Source organism: Chenopodium quinoa, unplaced genomic scaffold (genome assembly GCF_001683475.1).
Source record: "Chenopodium quinoa cultivar QQ74 unplaced genomic scaffold, ASM168347v1, whole genome shotgun sequence".
Taxonomy (NCBI): domain Eukaryota; kingdom Viridiplantae; phylum Streptophyta; class Magnoliopsida; order Caryophyllales; family Amaranthaceae; genus Chenopodium; species Chenopodium quinoa.
The window spans coordinates 244166-264677 of NW_018743697.1; the positions used below are offsets into that span (position 1 = coordinate 244166).

At 38.1% G+C, this 20512-nt stretch overlaps 2 protein-coding genes across 2 annotated transcripts; both read right to left on the reverse strand.

Annotated features, from left to right (window-relative positions):
* Positions 1-475: 475 nt before the first annotated feature.
* On the reverse strand, positions 476-7066 carry LOC110684004 (ATP-dependent Clp protease ATP-binding subunit ClpA homolog CD4B, chloroplastic). Its single transcript, XM_021860399.1, has 10 exons — positions 6882-7066; positions 5104-5678; positions 4451-4566; positions 4234-4356; positions 3922-4107; positions 3560-3775; positions 3234-3451; positions 2795-2870; positions 2614-2703; positions 476-1981 (listed from the first exon to the last, which is right to left on the reverse strand). Exons 2-10 carry the CDS (start codon positions 5660-5662, stop codon positions 800-802), a joined length of 2766 nt encoding a protein of 921 aa, XP_021716091.1. The 5' UTR covers positions 5663-5678; positions 6882-7066; the 3' UTR covers positions 476-799.
* A 5337-nt stretch (positions 7067-12403) lies between these two features.
* Positions 12404-14515, reverse strand: LOC110684442. Its single transcript, XM_021860903.1, has one exon. It carries the CDS (start codon positions 14513-14515, stop codon positions 12404-12406), a length of 2112 nt encoding a protein of 703 aa, XP_021716595.1.
* Positions 14516-20512: the final 5997 nt, after the last annotated feature.

Below are 20512 nucleotides of genomic sequence, written 5' to 3' on the forward strand. Positions count from 1 at the left end.
TATAAAAAAAAAAACCTTCCAAATTTGGAGAGATTATTATATACAATCGGGTGCACGGTACACTCATGGACATTTTTTTCTCATTTTAATGACTGATTTTCATTTAATCACCAAATAAAGAGCACAAATTAACTTTGGATTAGTTAAATACACAGTACACCCGGGTGTATAAAATATTTTCCATCAAATTTGTACCTTAAAAGGCTTAAACCCACAAGCCACAACTTATGTCTCATAGCAAACCTTCTGGTATCAAATAAACTGTAAACATGAGAAACGGTCCTAGACAAAACCACACACTTGGTTTTTAAAAACCAAGTTCCTCCAAACCTATATCACAACGATTTCATTCCTTTATTAAATCCAAACTCATACTGAGCCAAAGACCTAAGACCCCTAGTCACTCACTACAACTCTAGTCAATCAAATCATTAAATCGAAAGGCAACTTTTGGGCCTTTTGGCATGCAAGAGTTTCACAAAGGATGAACCATTAATTACTTGAACAGGATAAACAGACTATACTAGAATAAGAATTTCATTATCCTTAAGCTACATCATTCTAACTCCTACAAAAGCCAAAAGTTTACCTACTATCATACTTCTCAGAGAAAAATTGATACTACAACTTTCTGAATCTGTGTTATGACATGTTATTAATGTCACAAATGGCCACTGTAAACCAATTGGTCCTGCTTTAAAATCTCTACATTCATAACAAAGACCATATGTATACGGAATTCAGAAGGCAAATCCAAGTACAAATAAACATAGGAAGTATCAGTAGGAGTGTTTGATCTCTACACAGTGATGACCTCTGGTAAGCTCTCAGGAGGTGCACCACTGCTACCGTTGAGGACCATAACGTTTCCGTCAGAATCAACATCTACAATCACTGAATCACCCTCTTTGATTTCTCTTGAAAGCATCTTCTCAGCCATGCTGTCCTCCAGAAGTCTCATTATGGCTCTTCTCAGTGGCCTAGCACCGTAGCTAGGGTTGTAACCTTCATCCACCACCCTATCTCTGAATCTCTCTGTTACTTGAAGCTCAATTTCCTTGTTCTTCAACCTCTCAAATACTTCCTTCAACATAATATCGGCAATCTCCTTAACCTCCAGCTTTGTAAGTTGCCTAAACACAATCATCTCATCTAACCTGTTCAAGAACTCAGGCCTGAAGTACTGTTTCAGCTCCTCAGTCACAAGGCTCTTGATTCGGTTGTAACTGCTGTCCTTCTCGTCATAGTCTAGGTCAAAACCTATCCTGCGCCCACCTTTTTCAATTACACTGCTTCCAACATTCGATGTCATGATCAGGAGTGTGTTTTTAAAGTCGACGGTCCTTCCCTTGCTGTCTGTCAGCCTGCCGTCTTCAAGGATTTGCAACATCATGTTGAAGACGTCAGGATGAGCCTTCTCAATTTCATCAAAAAGCACGACTGTGTAAGGACGGCGTCTAACAGCCTCAGTAAGCTGGCCACCCTCAGTGTAACCCACATAACCAGGAGGTGAACCAATAAGTTTGGATACAGTGTGCCTTTCCATGAACTCACTCATATCAAGCCGTATCATGGCTTCTTCAGAACCGAAGTAGTAAGCAGCCAAAGCTTTTGCAAGTTCGGACTTTCCAACACCAGTTGGCCCTGAGAAGATGAAGCTAGCAATTGGACGGTTGGGGTTCTTAAGGCCTACACGAGCACGACGGATGGCACGGCTAATGGCTTTAACAGCTTCATCTTGACCAATAACTCTAGTATGAAGTGTTTCCTCCATCTTGAGAAGACGGTCAGATTCATCTGTAGACACTTTCTCAACTGGAATACCAGTCCAGGAAGAGACTATGTGCTGAATATCAGTTTCTGTGACAGTAGGACCAACATCCCCAGCTTCTGTCTCTGCCTTGCTCATTTCCTTGTTTTTTTCTATAAGAGCATTAATTTGGGCCTTGAGGTCCATTTCTCTGTCACGCAACTCACCAGCCTACACATAATCATTGCACATGGTTAATACTTGATAAGAGTGCGAAAATCAAAGTGCAAAGAAGGTAAGAACATACAAAATTTTTGTCATTGCTAAGTTTCAATTCTGAGCATACTTTAAAAGTGGCAATAAGAAGAAAAATAAAAGAATAAAGAGCTTCCAATATCTCTGAACAAAAAAAATTAAAGCAAGAATCTACATCAATCGTCAACAGTATACATGTTTAAAAGATATGCTTATAAGAAGGGGTTATAAGCATCCATGCATCTATGAGCACAGAAAGCCTATCAGGTAGATATTACAGCATACTGATCTGGAAATAAAAAGGCCAAAAAAGACGAAAAAATCGCTTCAGTATAGGAGGTCAACTTGATGAATAAGTTTTAAATATTATGCCAAAGGCCCAAAACAGTAGTAGAAACTTTTTAGCTGTTTACTTTAAAAAAAAATTAATAACCATATTGTCATTCCTTTATTGAGATCTTCTGGTACCACCTCTGAAATTCATTTCATGCTCTCTTTCATTTTTTCCATGGGATGCACTAAATTCAAAATCCAAAGGGATCAAATACTGAAATACAAACCTTCTGCATCAGTATAATACCGAATACAAGTTCAATAAGGCAGCATACCTTTTCAAAGTCTTGGCCTCGAACAGCTTCATTCTTCTCTTTCGTGAGCTGCCTAAGTTCTTTCTCAAGCTCTCTAGCTTCTTCAGGGAGCTGCAGAAATCAAAAATCAAAAATCATTAAACTAGAGGAAATCAGAAAGCATAAAAATCGAAGAATGCAAAACTATCTAACAAAGATTTACCTGTGCATGGCGCAACCGAACTCGGGAGCCCGCTTCATCAATAAGGTCGATAGCTTTATCCGGAAGGAAACGGTCACTGCATCATATTGAGGAATATGAGAATATCAGTATCGTGACAGAAGATTCACACATAAAGAAGATGAGATGAACATACCAAAAATTAAATGGCACAACTACTTATGTGATTACGGTCATCATTTACCAGCTGAAGTTCATTACTTGGGCTAAACTCATATGATTAGTCCAACATTGAAGACACAAGTATGCCTTGTATATGATGGGTTACAAACTGACATTCAAGAACCCAATGCAATGTCCAATGAAGCATAAAAGGGGAAATATGAGACATACGCAACTTTAGTAAATGCCGTAAATTTAATTACAAATTAGCACCCCTATGATTCATAAAAATTTACAGAAGAAACACCAGAAGACAAACCTGATATACTGGTATGACAGTTGTGCTGCAGCCACCAGTGCTTCATCAGTGTACCGAAGTTTGTGATGAATCTCATAGCGTTCACGCAGCCCCTTCAATATCTGTATAGTTTCATCTACAGTTGGCTCAGGCACTTTAACAGGCTGAAACCTTCTTTCCAATGCTGGGTCTTTCTCAATGTGTTTTCTGTATTCGTCGAGGGTGGTAGCTCCAATACACTACAAACAAACACAAAAAAACGACCTAAAAATCCCCAACTTTCACATATGGATCAATCTAAGCTCAAGTGCTAGCACATTGACAGCAAACTGAAAGTCTTAGCTTACCTGTAATTCACCCCTTGCAAGAGCAGGCTTCAAGATGTTTGCAGCATCAATGGCTCCTTCTGCTGCCCCGGCTCCAATCAAAGTATGTACTTCATCAATAAATAGAATTATTTCATCACTTTGTTTTATTTCCTCCATCAACTTCTTCAATCTTTCTTCAAACTCTCCACGATATTTAGTTCCAGCAACCAGAAGTCCCATATCAAGAGTTATAACCTGGTGTCAATTATATGAAACAAGAAAATATTAATATTAATATTAACATAATTTGCAGCAGGGATGTGTAGATCATGAGTATATTTTAGCCTTGTAGGCATGTAGCAACACATTATAGTAAATAGGAGCATACAATTTTGATATACCTTCTTTCCCTCGATTGTTTCTGGAACATCACCATTAGCAATTCTTTGAGCAAGGCCCTCTGCTATTGCTGTTTTACCAACACCGGGCTCACCAATAAGACAAGGATTGTTTTTTGTTCGCCTACCCAGAATTTGGGTAACCCGTTCAATCTGTGGCTGTCTTCCAACAACAGGATCCAATTTTCCCTGTGAAAATAAATTAATTCAGCATAATGCTTCTCAGCTGAAGCTGAACTAGTGATGGATGAGACAATGTGCATATTCCTTTTCAAAGCATGTTTTATTGGGTAAAGGATAGAGTATAAGACCTACCTCTTCGGCCAACTTTGTCAAGTTTGTTCCATACTCCTCCAAGGTTGGCATCTTGTTCCCTGTAGTGCCCCCTCCAACACCAGCACCAACAGCTTCTGTGTTTTCACCCACCATACGAATAACCTATTGATTCCCAGGTTAGGTTTTACAGCATTAAATAGGCTACTATAGTTAGCAGAAAAAAATCAACCACCAAAAAAAGAGCTTTTATTCTAACCTGAGTACGAATGTTACTAGGATCAGCACCCAGGTTCTCTAAAACACGAGCAGCTACACCCTCACCCTCACGAAGAAGACCCAGAAGCAAGTGCTCAGATCCAATGTAGTTGTGGCCTATCACAATTTAAAAACCATATAAGAATCAAACACTGAACAATACCATGTGTATATTGTGCAGAGCTAATCAAAGCAATAAATTGATTTAAATTTTTCTTTTCAGTGGGTAGCTTAGCTGAACAGCAGACTAAGGATCCAGCATCCACAAATCACAATATTTAGGCCAGATATAATGTGGTCATCACAACAAGAAGATATGCACCATTTAACCAATCAAAGACATCTTGCAGGGCTTACATGTTATTACCAAATAGGCATAGATTCATTGCACTAAGCAAAGATGACTTTTGCATACATCATGTTATTATAAGGATGAAAGACCTGCACACATGTATATCCTACATCACAAAAGATACGAATTCCATGTGATCTACTGATGAAATTATGAACTTGTTACGAGGAAGAGAATAAGATTAGAAAAGCAAGCCTAACAAGAAGATAAGATTCACATGAAAAATTAGCAATCCATCCTGTACTTAGTACAGTACAGAACAACAGTCTTCATTCGAAAGCTCAAGGCTCACATTGACTTACCAAGTTGACGGGCTTCCTCCAATGAAAGCTCCAAAACACGTTTGGCACGAGGAGTAAATGGAATTTCTACAGCAACAAATCCGCTGCCCCTTCCAATTATCTTCTCAACTTCTACACGAGCATCCTTTAGATTAATTCCCATGGACTTCAGAACTTTAGCAGCAATTCCAGTGCCTTCACCAATAAGACCCAGCAAAATCTGCTCAGTGCCAACAAAGTTGTGACCTAGCCGTCTCGCCTCTTCTTGAGCAAGCATTATAACTTTAATTGCTTTCTCAGTAAAACGTTCAAACATAGCTCTAACTACACCCCGGCTGGCTGTCCCTTTACGTACAGAGAGCACAGCTCTCATCTTGGAATAGAAACATTCACTAGTAGTACCCAAAGTATCCAATGCATTTCCTCCACGCAACCCTGAGAAACTTCGCACTCTATATCCGGGGGCTTGAAGGCTGGCCATCATCTTCACAGCCTTCTTACCCTTACCAGATCTTTGAAATTGACCATTTAACGCAAATGAAGCAGGGATGTTAGTTGATTGAATTAATGCCCCAGCCATGATTTCCACCAGAAATCTACATTTGATGAGAGTACTTGGTAAGCAAAAATTTATAGATTGCAAAGCTCGGGATTGTAGAAGATAATTACAATCAAAAACCAAGTTCCAGAAACACATTTTTAAAAAAAAAAAAAAATATGCAAGAGCAAGCCTTATAATACATAGACCATGCTTGCCACCAGATTGTATTATGCATAAACAACCGTAACAAATATCGCATAAAGAAGACAACAAAAGGCTTGCAGAGTATTGGAAAGAAGATAAAAGGCTTCAAATTTACATTTTAAAGAGTAAGCATTTGTCATAACTTCTAAAAGGAAAAGAAGGAAGTCATTAACCAGTGGACATATACTACATGAAATCATGAAAGCCATTAAAACTAATGCATAACAATTGAAAGAGCAATTGAACATAAACACTACACAACAAAGATAAGATAATACAATTTGAAACCAAGAAAACGTCATGTAACAAGATAAACACAAATCAAAACTCAATCATCACTACCTTACCAACCATACAAAGATAATATACCACAATTCGAAACCACGGAACATTATGCAATAAGATAACACAATTCAAAACTCATTCATCACTCCTTTCCCAAGCTGAGAAAACCTGAATAACACAACCCTCCTCAGTGCCTCACCCGGGACAAATCGCACCCAAACCAAACAAACATCTAAAATTAGATACTGGATATACCATAGGACAAATATCATAATTCATACAACCACCAACAATCCATCTTACCTTTCACTAACTAAAACTTATCCAAATAATAATAACTTCAAGATTTACAAGTTCAATATGCCTCTCAATCATTCGCCAACAAAATCAAAATTCATACCCAAAACAAACCCCAGATTATAACTTCATTTTTAGAAAATAATTGGCATGAATTATACTACGAAATGGGAATCCGCAGAATAAATTAATAAAAATTAAGAAAATTAAAAATAAAAAAAACCAGATAACCGACATCTACAATTGCAATAACACAATTTAACAAAGTAACATGACAAACCCATTTCATATTACACACCCAGAAAGAGATCCAGAAAGGATTAAACAAACAAATGATAATAACAAGAATTTAAGCAGAAATTCACAAAACCCTAACTTACAAAAACAAAGCTCAAGCACCCCAACAATAAACAATAACAATTAAAGATTAAAAAAGTAAAAAGAAAAGTGTAGAAGTTGCAGAAAAGTTTACCAGAAGAAAAATGGAGGAGAGAGAAAGTGAGAGAAGAGGGGATGAAATGGTGGGTGAGAGAAGGAGAAGAAGATGAAGAGACTTTTCCTTCCAGCTGAGAGGAAGGAACGGCTGAGATGAGGTTGTGCGCAAGGAAGAGATGTGTAGAGTGAGAAGTGGATAATATATTGTGGTCTATGATAATTGGGGCGGTGTGTACGCTTAAAATATCATATGTATGTAATTATACCACGATATTATCTCCGTTTCTCAATACATGTAATACTTTGTCAAAACACGTTTGATACTTTGTTAGTATATGTTGACATTAAATCGACAAATGATGTCTTATTTTAGTGGTTTAGATGGATAGCAAAATATCATATGTACATAGTTATATTACATTATTTTTTTCGTTTTTCAATATATGTAATATTTTGCCGAAATACGTTTGTCAATATACTCCATATTACATTAACAAATACGAGTAATGTCTTATCTAGTGGTTAAGATGAATAGATTGTTTACAATAGGTTATGGGGTTAAATTCGAGACTAGCTTAATCATAATTACATTAATTAAACTTGTTTTATGTATTAGGGATCAGAAGTAGTCAAAATTAGTAAAAAAATAATGTAAAAAATCAAAATGTTGTATTATTGAGAGATGGAGGTAGTATTGTTGATCCTTAATTTGTTTAATTATCATTGCTTCTTAATCTTAACTTGTACAACTTCTAGTTGTTTGTTCATTGTTTATATAATGTATACAAGTTTGATTTTGCTTTTTTTTATGATTTTTTGTATTGTTGTGATTTTTTCAAGCATGTAGGAATATCTTTGTTGTTTTTTTGTTAAAATGGGCCTGCTTGATTGGTGTGAATTTTTGTTGGTGTATTCCTAAGGTTTTGATTACGTTACGTACGTACAACTAGCAAAGAAGTTTTGCTGATTTCTAATTTTCCAATTAAATTGGACATTGGATTAGTTAGGTTATATACCGACTTTTATGAACTTAAAGATATGTCTAAAGAAATGTACTTAAAGATAAATACTCCATTCGTTTCATAATATTAGTCTCATATACTATTTTAGGTGTTTCAAAAAACTCTACTCATATTAAAAATATTCCATTTTTAACTTAGTTTTTATTTCCTATTTTATACATATTAAATTCTGATTGGTTAAATTAATTGATTGTTAATTGATGACATGGCTCTGAGTAAGGAAATCTCTTCTTTGAATTATGCAATTATGGCTAATGCTTTCCAAAAAAAAATCAAAAAATTTAAATAAGGCAAAATTAATTATGAACTATTTTTGTACTTTAATGTTAGATTCCAAATATTCTTCTTTTCTTATTTTATGTGATTGATTCCATATGCGACTATCATATGGAAACGGAGGGAGTAACTTATTTTGATGGTTTTTGAAACCAAAGAATATATATTTGTATGTAGTGGTAATAAAGATCTTAATCTGTTCATCTTATTTTAGGAAAAATAAATCTTAATTAGGGAAATTCTACATGGTAGCCTCCAGGATTCAAAAATTCTACACGGGAGACAAACTTTTTTCCAATTCTATCAAGTGGTACCCTGGTTTTGCAAAATTAAGCATAGTGACTTTTTTTTTTTTTTTATGGCTAACTTTTATGATTAAAATGGTTAACCTTTGATTTTTTTATTTAAAAATTATTTTATAAACAATAAAAAAAAAAAATCACCCCAACCAACCCAGCCACCACCAACTCGATCGCCGGAACCTTAACCCCACAACCCAGCCGCGCCGCCCTTAACCTCCCCCTCCCCTTCGTGCCGGCCGGTCGACCGATCAACCCAACCCCAACCACTCCTTTTCCCTTCCCCGATTCGACCAACTTCCCCTTCCCCATAACCGAAATGAACCCCCTCCCCTTCCTCCATCGCGAGCCGGCGACCCCAAACCTAAAACCCCTAACCCAGACCTGAAACCCCATAGCCCAAACCATCCCCAATTCGTTAGGGTTTGGGTTTCGGGTTTGGGTTGGGGGGGTTTTAGGAGTTTGTTCGCAATTCCGGTGAGGGAGGTTGGTGGGAATTTGTTCGCGGTTTCGGTGAAGGAGGTTGGTGGGAGTTTGTTCGCGGTTCTGGTGAGGGAGGTTGTGTGGTTGGCTGGGGAAGGGAAAGGGATTGGCTGGGTTGGGCTGGTCGGTCGATCGGTGCAAAAGGGTGGGAGAGGTCTGGGTGGCGGCGGTTGGGCTGTGGGGTTAGGGTTCCGGCGTAGGTGATGGTGGCAGTGGGGTTTGGCAGGTGGTTTTTTTTTAATTTATTTAATTTTTTTAATTAATTGTGGTTAACCTAAAACTAAAAAAGTTAGCCATAAACCTAAAAAAGAGCACTATTATTAATTTTTCAAAACTTGGGTGCCACTAAAGAGAGTTCACTACAAGAAAACAGCTCAATTCCGACGGAATTAATCCGTCGGAAACATTGAAAAATCCGTCGGAATCGGCCTTTCCGACGGACTTTCGTCGGAAGTAGTCTGTCGCAACCCCCCTTGTCGGAAAATGAACGTTTTCCGATGAAAATTCCTTCGGAAGTCACCTTTCCAACGAACTTTCCAACGGAAGTCCGTCTGTCGGAGTTGATTTTGACTTAAATTGAAAGTCCGTCGCAATATTCCTATGAAATTTATTCCGTCGTAAATGGAAGACTTTCGACGGATATTTCCGTCGTTACAATTCCTCTTCCGTCGGACTATTCCCTCGGAATTTCTTACCTTCCGACGGAATTGTTCATCGGAAAAGTAGTTCTTCCGACGGATGTTTTTGTCGGAAATGAATACCTTCCGACGGATTTATTCGTCGGAACATAAGCAATTCCGACGGAATATTCCGTCGGAATTGTTTATGTTCCGACGAATAAATCCGTCGGAAGGTATTCATTTCCGACAAAATTTTTCGTCGGAAGAGTCCTGTTTAATAAGCAAGAAATAAATTATTTATTTCGATTTTGCTCACCTATATCCTGCACCTAATTTGTGTTAATTTTGAATTGACGATTTAAATACGAAAATATTTTCATATATATATTAACAATAATATTAATGTATATATTTTAATTTGTGCAACTATACAACATAATTTAAAACTAAATACATGTCCAATTATGTACACAAATTCTAAGCTACAGTTGGAGTACCTATCCCTGCACCGCCGCTACCCGGGTCGTTGTTCGTGGGGTCTCGACGCTGATGTGGAATGTTGGAACATGAATCGTTGCTGGAGAATCGACGCATCATCTCTTCATACCTCTCTTGGTTTCTCCTTTCTATTTCGGCCAATCGAGTCTCCATCTCGACTTCCATTTCACTCCGCATAGCTTGCACCCTCTCCTCCAACTCTGCTCCACCCTCTAGTCCATCTGATCTTGCATCTGGGAAAGAAAGGAAGGCGTGTACTGCTGGGAAGACTTGGAACTCTTCTGGCTGCCGTAATACAGCTCCGCACCTTGGCCAAGTCCCTTCACACGATCCTTCTTGTTTCGACCACCTACAATTTCCCAGTACAACTCATTTGGAATCTTCTAAATCCCTTGGGTGCTTGCTTCTTCAACTTTCTTCTGGTAGGCCTCCTACAAGATAGACATATGAAAAGTTGCACAAATTAAAGATGTAAGTTAAAATCAAAATTCTTTGCCTATTTTCTACATTTCTTAATAAAAGAATCATTTCTTTGTCATACCATGTTTATTATAGATAGTTTTATATGTATATGCTGTGAAATCACAAAAAAAAAACCGACACCCTAAGTTTTAGGGACAATTTTGACCCAACTAGAACCAATAGACCCCTAAATGACCTATCCTTTGCCTATTTTCTACATTTCTAACCAAATGAACCATTTCTTTGTCATAACATGTCTATTATAGGTAGTTTTAGACGTATATGCCTTGAAATCACAAAAAAAACCCAAGTCTCTAAGGTTTGGGAGCGAATACGACCAAAATTCAACCAATTGAGGCCTATATGACCTATTCTTTGCCTATTTTCTACAATTCTAACTTAATGATCCATTTCTTTGTCATAACATGTCTATTATAGGTATTTAGGGTTGTGTATGCCTTGAAATCACAAAAATAACCAATTCTCTAAGTTTTGGGAGCGAATTAGACCAAAATCCAACCAATAGACCCCTAAATCACCTATCACTTGCCTATTTTCTACATATCTTACCAAATGAACCATTTCTTTGTCATAACATGCATATTATAGGTAGTTTTAGATGTATATGCCTTGAAATCACAAAAACAACCAATTCTCTAAGTTTTGGGACCCTAAATGACTACAAATCAACCAATAGACCCCTAAATGACCTATCACTTGCCTATTTTCTACATTTCTCACCAAATGAACCATTTTTTTTGTCATAACATGCATATTATATGTAGTTTTAGGTGCACATGCCTTGAAATCACAAATACAACCAAGTCTCTAAGTTTTGGGACCCTAAAAGACCAAAATTCAACCAATTCACCCCTAAATGACCAATCCCTTGCCTATTTTCTAAAGTTCTCACCTAATGAACCATTTCTTTCTCATAACATGCATATTATAGGTAATTTTAGGTGCACATGCATTCAAATCACGAAAACAACCTATTTTCTAAGTTTTTTCTTATAACATGCATATAACAGTTGTAGGTGTTATTGAAGTTAATACCGCAATATGTTGTGCTTTGGTGTTGGCTGGTACCGTGCCTTTCCTAGGCACTTCCTTGAAGTGCGTCTTCATAAACAGCTCATGAGCTGTTGGGAGCTGCCCTTTATTCTTCGCCGCCTTTGATTATACATGCAGAAAATGATAAACTTTAAATGTTAGAGCACCTGTACAAAAGAATAAACCCGACCCTCCAATTTAAAAGGAATATTCAACAAACTTACCATTTGTTTAGCATGTTGTACAACTGACATCGAACCCTGATAGTAGGTAGCTTCAACCGGACTTTCCATTGACCCACCCCTCATGTTCTTCTTGTTTTGGGACGACCTTGCCTTGAAAGTTGGATCGGCGGCAACAATATCCATCATCTTCTTGTGGACGTCCTCAATGAGCCAGGCTGGCCTTGCGCCTCTCATCTTGTGTGTGACTGTGTAGAACATGTCACGCAACCGAGTAGCAAGCCTCTTTTCAAACGTGTGCTTCACATCCTCGGTCAACTGAGGTGCCCACGTGAATTCCTTCTGCAATTGATAAACTTTATGTCATATTTCCAAATTCAGCTCAACATTTTTAAAAAACGTGTTTTAAAATATCCTTTCCGACGGATTTTTCCTACAACCTAAAATTCCGCCAGAATTTCCAGTTTTTGCGAGGGAATTGGAGTTCGTCGGAATAAGTCCGTCGGAATTTAGCCTATTTCTAGTAGTGGTGCATGGGTCTTTGATTTACCTTTCGAACAGATACATCCATCTATATTGTACAGGACCACATAACTTCCCTTCATATGGCAAATGAATGGGTAAATGCTCCATGGAGTTAAAGAATGCAGGGGGAAAAAACCTTCTAAAGCTTGCACAGTATCTCAGCTATGTTATTCTCCAATCGCTCCATGTCACTAACCGTTGTTGTATAGCAACACAAATCGCGAAAGAATTGGATGATCTCTGTTATTGCATTCCAAACATGGCAAGGGAGCAATTCCTGCAGAGCAGTAGGCAACAACCTCTCCATGAACACGTGACAATCATGGCTTTTCATTCCGTGGAGCTTACATGCTTGCAAATCGACGCATCTGCTCAAATTGGAGCCGTAACCATCAGGAAACCGCAGCTGTTTAACCCACTCACACAAAACTTTTCTCTGAGCCTTGTCAAGAGCAAATGGAGTCATTGGCAATAACTCTTTTCCCCTATCATCCTGCTGAAGATGAAGCTGCGGACGTTTACAATATTTGGCAATGTCATTTCGAGCGGATGGCGCGTCACACGTCTGCTTTTTCACAGCCATTACAGTGTGAAATAACTGATCAAAGAAGTTCTTTTCAATGTGCATGACATCTAGGTTGTGACGAACAAGCAGATGCTTCCAATATGGAAGCTCCCACAAAATGCTTTGCTTGAACCACCCCTTCTTTTCTTTTTTGAGGCGTTGAAGTGACTCGAGCCTATATGTAGCCTTTGGAAGGTCTTTCACACATTCCCACAGCTCCTCTCCTAACATAATGTGTGGAGGGGCACCCTTTTCGACTTTGTTTCTGCAGAACGCAGTTCTACTATTCCGAAATGGGTGATTCGTCGAAAGGAACTGGCGGTGGCAATCAAACCAAGACACCTTACAACCATTTTCTAGCCAAAATGCTTTGCTTTTGTCCATGCAATATGGACAAGCTTTCTTACCAGATGTGGCCCAACCGGACAACATACCGTAAGCCGGGAAGTCACTAACGGTCCATAGGATGGCTGCTCGAAGATTGAAATTCTGTTTCATGGAAATATCATACGTATGTGCACCAACTTCCCACAACTGTTTCAACTCCTCAATCAACGGTTGCATGTACACATCCAAGTTGCCCTTAGGATTTTTAGGACCAGGAACGAGCAACGAAAGGAACATAAATTGTCTTTTCATACATATTGAGGGAAGGAGGTTGTAAGGGGTCAAAATGACAGGCCAACAAGAATATTGTCCCCCAAATTTGCCATGAGGAGCAAAACCATCTGTACACAAACCAAGCCGAACATTATGAGGCTCGGAGGCAAACTCTGGAAAGCAGTTGTCCAGGTGTTTCCAAGCTTCACTATCACTAGGGTGTGCCATAGTGCCTTGCACTCGAGGATTTTTCGAATGCCATGTCATTTCCTCCGAAATAGTCTTGGTTGTAAATAGCCTTTGCAACCTGGGTGTGATCGGGAAATAAAACAAAACGTTTAAAGGCACTAGGCTACCCTTGGAAGTCTGCTTGTATCGATCGCTACCAAACGCCCTACATGTAGACAGCTGGGCATCATCCTTCCAAAACAACATACATCCCTTCGGACAAGCGTGAATCCTTTCATGAGGCATTTCCAAGCCCTTCATAATCTTTTTCACCTCATAGAATGTGTCGACCATTTGATTGTTGTTAGGAATTTCTTCACTGAAAAGTGAAACAAACCCATCGACACATCTGTGCAAAAGATTATACTTGCACTTTAGACTTGTGATTCTAGCGGCCATCTCCAACACAGACAACGAACTCCCTTCGTATAATGGCCTTTCAGAAGCCTTCAACAAATCCAGAAAATGCTTAGCTTGGGCATTAGGCTCCTCCTCTGATGAAACACTAGCCTGCTCGGAATGCCCATGATCCTGACTTTGACCAAACGCATCGAAAACCATTTCACGATATTCGTTGGACCCACTTGCAGGAATTGTCGGAAACCCTTCCCCGTGACACATCCACTCATAGTAATTAGGTACAAAACCCGCACGAAACAAATGAAGTTTAACCGTATCTGGGTCCCAAAGCCGTTTGTTCTTACATTTAGCACATGGACACCTAACTTCATTCGGGTTACTACTTTCGGGATTATCTTTGACGTACTGCATGAACTCATCAAACCCTTTCACGAACTCTGGATTAACATATGGCCCAACCTTCCTTTCATACATCCAGCTACGTTCTGTTCGTTTCATGTTTACAACTTCTACACAACTCACGCATATTAGTCACAAAGCGTACTTCCTAATCATTATCCATCAAAGTTTTATGAAATTGCAAAAGAGATATGAAATGCTTCCAAAGGGTCCTTATCACTCCAACCTAACCCATCCTTGTACGTTTAATCCCACTAGTGAATGTAAGCCAGGTTTTCAATTCTACGGAAAATCCGCCAGCATTTCCCTATAGTTCTCCAAGTACACGATGTAGGTAATTAAACACACCTACATATGTACCCAGAGAAAACTGTAGAGAAATGAAAAGACACGATTTTCCGTAGAATCAAAAGCAAGGCTTACATTCACCACCTAAGTGAGAATAAGCGTACAAGGACAGTCCCAACCGGGGACTATTCAAGGCATACTCCTATTGTGTATGCCTTGAACGGGTATCTAGGCAAATGATTATGCAAATGATTCATTTATTATATATATATATAAAGTGAAGGTCACATGCATTACACTAAACAGAGATTTATCATAATTAAAATAAACTTAATATAAGCAAAAAAAGAAGCTCAATTATTATATATTATATCAAACATTATACCAAACAAAAATATTAAACTAAATTAACTAACATACACAAAATTAAACTAAATATTCTAAAATAAACTAAACTAAAATAAAATAAACTAAACTAGCATACATTATTATAATAAACTAAACCAAACTATGTTAACATGTTATTATACAATAATTAAAAACTAAACTTAAATAAACTAAACTTAACTAACATATCATAACACATACACATTCTTTTAAAAAATTTCAACTTATTAAAATATAAATACAATAAATTGTATACACTACACTAAAAAAAAATAATAAATCAACATATATCCAAATACAATTACTGACTAACATGCCAAGTATAAACTAAACTTATAATATTAGGTTTTACATAGTCTCTAACCTGTAGATCTGCACTTGTTATTGCCAAAGAACAAAGTGAATCTACAAAACCTACAAAAATTTCAAATTATCTCAATTAGTAACTAAGTTTGTGATGCCTATGCATATTAAAAAATGATTAAATGGTAACAAATTATAATGGAAAAAAAGAAAAAAAAAACAAACAAACAAACAAAACACCACCTGCTAGCGGCGGTGGCTGGGCGTCCCCTTGGTTGCAGACCGACGCCCGGCTGGTGTCGTGGCTGTGGGGGTCGTCATTCCAAAACCAAAAAAAAAAAAAAAAAATTAAGTACAAAAAAAAACCCCAAAAACCTCAAAATAGTTTATTTAAAAAAAAATTAAATACATAAATACTTACCACTATCCGGCGGCGACAATGGTGTATTCCGGTGAAGCTTTCGTGGTTGTGGTGGCTAATGGTGAATTCCGTAACAACCTAGGTGGTGGTGGTGGTTAGGGTTTTCAATAACTTTAAAATAAAAAAAAAATTGAAACCAAAAAAACGGCGACTTACCGACGGCGACCAAGCGGCGGCTGGTGGTGGATCGCGGCGACCTCCTTCCCCTTTCTCCTTCTCCCTTTCTCCTTCTCTCTTTCTCTTTCTCCCTTTCTCTCTCTTCCTATTTCTCCCTTGCTCAGTTTCTGTTTCGTGGCTGTGTTGCCTGAAACAATTCAAATCGGTCTTTTTTTTTTTTATAATTGCTGAAATGTTGCGACGGAATATATTCCCTCGGAAATACCCCCTTTCAACGGACTTTTCCGTCGGAAAATATCTTTTCGGCGGAAAATTCCGTCGGAAGAGGATATTTCCTAGGGAATATAAATCCGTTGGACTCATTCCGACGGAATTTTTTGTCGGAAGAGTAAGTTTCCGAGGGAATTAAGTCCGTTGGAATTATTCCGGCGGATTTTTCCGTCGGAAAATATCCTTTCCGACGGATTTTTCCTACAACCTATAATTCCGCCGGAATTTCCAGTTTTTGCGAGGGAATTGGAATCCGTCGGAATTTAGCCTATTTCTAGTAGTTTTTTGGAAAAAGTTTGTCTTCCAGAGGCCACCATGTAAAATTTCCCAAATAATAAAGGCTACCTAATTTTAATTTACAATTAAATTAAGCTTAATAAATTTAAATAAATTGTGCAAATAAGTTAAGTTCAATTCAAATTAGTGAAATATTGATAAAGAAAATGAATCCTTACTTAAGCAGTATTAATCCCATCATAATTTTTTTTTCTTTTTTTACAGTGGTGAAAATGAGTTTCATTAAAAGAAACTTACATACCCACTACATCTGGTATATATTTCCAGTTCGTGGGTATGGATACAACACTAGCAGACTTACAACACTGAGATGCAAATTCATGACACTGACTCAAAGACATTAAACTAGAAATACAAGTACCATAGCTAACATTCAAAGCAAACTTTTTTAGGTAGGATGGGGGATCAGAAAGGGGGGGGGGGTTAACATTCTTCCTCTTCTTGCCAATATGGGACCTGCAACTAGAAATCATGTTAGTAGAAATGCTAGGGACAACACTACTCGGGATCGTCCTTCATCTCTTTCCCTCGTTCCATTGTCGATGAGCCTTCTTTCTAACTGATTGTTGACTTATCCTCCTTGAATTGCCCTTGGACTTACATTGGAAATGGAGATTGTTGGAGTTTGTAGTTGATAAACACGGTGATAAAGTAGTGACTTCCATACAAGAGTGGATCTCTTCCTTTAGCTCAACATCACTTGAAATTCTATTTGGGGTATTTGCTGAACACTTCCCCTTTGTCCCATCTATAACCTCCTGCTCCTTTTCTTGGCTTCCCATGTCTTTTTCAAAACTCAAATTTAAGTTGGCTGGTTCTTCTACGGTAGGCTTCACCGCCTTTACCACTAGGTAAGAGCCTGACCTTGAGTCGAAATAATGGATGGATTTCCCACGAGCCAACAATTAGTAATCCTTCTTGGAGGTTGAGATCGATAATGGAGCCCCGCCTCTGTCGGTTTCAAAATCGAAATTTAGGCTTCGCGAGATTGGAAACATTGCCGTGATTTGGAAGGTCGTGACAGTGAGAACTCATAGGGGGATCCCCCTGCTTGTCACAACTATGAATACCATATTCATCTGGTGAATGAACATGTTGCACTAAGCTAGCAGCATCTGTACGGTTCGCTTGCTTACTACTCGAATGATTTTTCCCACTTACTTCGTCGCCACCTCCTCTAGCATTACCCTTTACTTCTTCCGCGCAACCTTTCAAGGGAGGTAATCCAACACCCAATCCAATTGGAGAGCCAGAGCCTTCACTCAATGAGGCATGAGTAGAAGAAGAGTTCCCCTTAAAAGAGGATCTGACTCTTTTTCCATTGTTGTTCTCATCATAATGATATGATATACTTTAAGATCATTCAAATAACTTTAACATAGACTCATGTCTGATCCAATCTAGATGTGGTGGAATTGGTTATGTTAAGTAAGATGATCATTTAACTTGTACTTTTTTTATTTACACCTAGAAAACAACACATGAATGGAATAAACTACATAATCTTCAAAGTTAATCGTCGGTCGAATGGCCATATGAGCCCTATCACCTTGTCCCTAAAAAACCGAATGCGAATGTATAAATTAAGAATCGTTCTGAACCATAATCACCTGACTTATAATAATAAAAAGTAAAAAGTGCAAAGATAATTATAATTTTTCATAATTGGACATGAGTTGGGCTTTAGTGAATGCAGCATGCAGGCAGATAATAATATTGGGCTTTAGTGAATGCAGACATATATTAATAATGTTATTAGTGACCAAAGTGTTTTGGACAGCCAATGTGCAATGTATGCTCTACTAATCTATTTTACAAAGATATATGAAGTACATTTTGTAATAAAATTAACATCATTAACATGTCTTGCCAAATATAATAATGAGTCATTTTAAACCCGCTTTTTCCATTGAACACTATCACATACATTTAAGTTATACAATAATGTTCTTAAAAGGTTGTATATGTGCTTTGATTCAATGAAAAGGACTTTCTTGTTAGTTGTAGGACTTCTTGTTGGAATTGATGGATGTGTTTTTAAATGTCCATCTGAGGGGCTCACAGGCAGTCACATATTTAAATCGTTGTAATAATGAGTATAAGATGTTTCCACTTGCTTGGGCTTATATGGAGATAAAGGATACACACATTTTAATCTAGTTCTTACTTCTTGCTGATGATATGGGAATATATGATGGTTGTAATTGCACCATTATGTATAATCAGTAAAAGGATTTATTGAAGGTAATTCTAATTATCTAGTCTAAAGCTTAAATAAGATGTTGTGTAGGGCATTTTTTTTGACAACACATAAAAAAACAATAAAAAAAAAACACTTTCTTAGTTATAGTGGCCAGGTTGTGGGCTTCAGCATAATACATCTGTTAACTTTCCTAACCATCAGGGAGTTCAGCGAGCATAGCTATGTTTTTTATTCTTTTGATGATTGGCTTGATCTTTCGGGCCGCTTCGTTCGTGTTGATGAGGCTATGAATGAAGGGAGTTGAGTCTGTTAGCATGATGACATTCTTTCCCTTGACATCGTAGCTATTGAGGGCGAGGAGGCATGCATAAGTTTCTGCTTGTAGGGGGGTAGTAGCAAATACTTTGCTTTTATCTTGGATCACTTTCTTGCCTTTGTTGAAAATCACCCAACTTGCTGTTGCTTCCCATTCCTCTTCATCTTCTCTTTTTAGTTTCTTCCAGGCCCCATCAAAGAGTATCTATATTGAGTGGTTTGAGGTATGATCAGAATAGGAACAACATATGTTTCTTGCACCTTCAATCCCTCCAGCTTCTACTTTTTGATTTGGTTGGTTATGTGTACAAAGCTTCCAGCCCTGCAGCCACCTATTTCTCCAAAACTGAGTCTGGTGGATTGTATTTATTGGGTCAAGCTTAATACTCTTGAATGCTACACTGTTGCGGGTGAGCCAAATCGACCACAAGGTGCACACAAACTCCGGGAGTGTTGTGTCAGAGATTTCACGTGCATTTAAAAGGTAAGAGATAATGCCAACATTGACATGCTGATCACCCTCATAATTAATGCCCAGAATCCCTCCTCTCCAGACTTTAGAGCTGAAAGTGCATTTTCGGTAGAGATGATCGGATGTTTCGTCGTTGTTGTTGCAAAGATAGCAGAGATCCCTGCATTCGATCTTTCTTTTCTTTAAGCTGTCACAAGTTGGCAGGACATTATGAATTAGCTTCCATACAAAGACTTTATGCTTTGGCCAAATCGAGGATTTCTACTATTTTTCCCAGAACTTTCCTTCTCTGCCCTTGCCATAGTTCAATTCCCTCCAAGTGACAGCCAATACCCTGATTTTAGGGTATAATTTCCAAAAGGATTAGGCCCCCATTCCCACTGGTCACTGCTCTGGTCATTATGAAGATGGATGGTGAGAATTTATTTAGCAATATTTGATGGGAACCATTTCCATACGAGCCCTGCATTCCAATCACTTGTCTCCCCAATCAAATTTGCTACTTTGGTCGGCTAGTAAGCTCTTCATCTTCCCCAAATTCTTCATGGTAACTTTCCTAGAGTTGAGCCATAAGTCTCTTTCAATATAGGTTAACTTACCATCGGCGATTGTGCGTCTCAAGCCCCCTTCAAATAGGTAAATTCTCTTCATAATGCCTCGAGCTCCCCACGAGGCCTATCTTGGCACGATCATGTTTCTTCCATTCTCAAACCAATATCTTGCTTCAAATAGTTTGCTCTCATGTAATTGGGGGTTATTTTTCATACGCCATGCTTGTTTGAAAACCAAAGCATGGTTGAGAGCAGTCACGTTCCTTAGACATAACCTCCCCATCGTATTTGTGGCGTTCAAGAAGTTTAGCGCTCTTCCAGTTGATAGGGCATTTGTCGGCAGAAGAGGACCACCAAAAACGAAGAATGGTGGAAGAGATTTTGTTTAGGATTTTTTTTGGGATGATGTATGAGCTGAGAATGTGGCTGGTCATTGCAACAATAACCCTATTAATGAGTACAATCTTCCCTA

Excerpts from the sequence above, each read along its gene's own strand:
- LOC110684004 (XM_021860399.1), bottom strand. The coding sequence starts at position 5,662 with ATGGCTGGGGCATTAATTCAATCAACTAACATCCCTGCTTCATTTGCG. Across the intron at positions 4,108-4,233 it reads TGACAAAGTTGGCCGAAGAG|GGAAAATTGGATCCTGTTGT; the intron begins GTAGGTCTTATA and ends TTATTTTCACAG. Across the intron at positions 2,704-2,794 it reads TTCGGTTGCGCCATGCACAG|CTCCCTGAAGAAGCTAGAGA; the intron begins GTAAATCTTTGT and ends TGATTTCTGCAG.
- LOC110684442 (XM_021860903.1), bottom strand. The coding sequence starts at position 14,515 with ATGAAACGAACAGAACGTAGCTGGATGTATGAAAGGAAGGTTGGGCCA.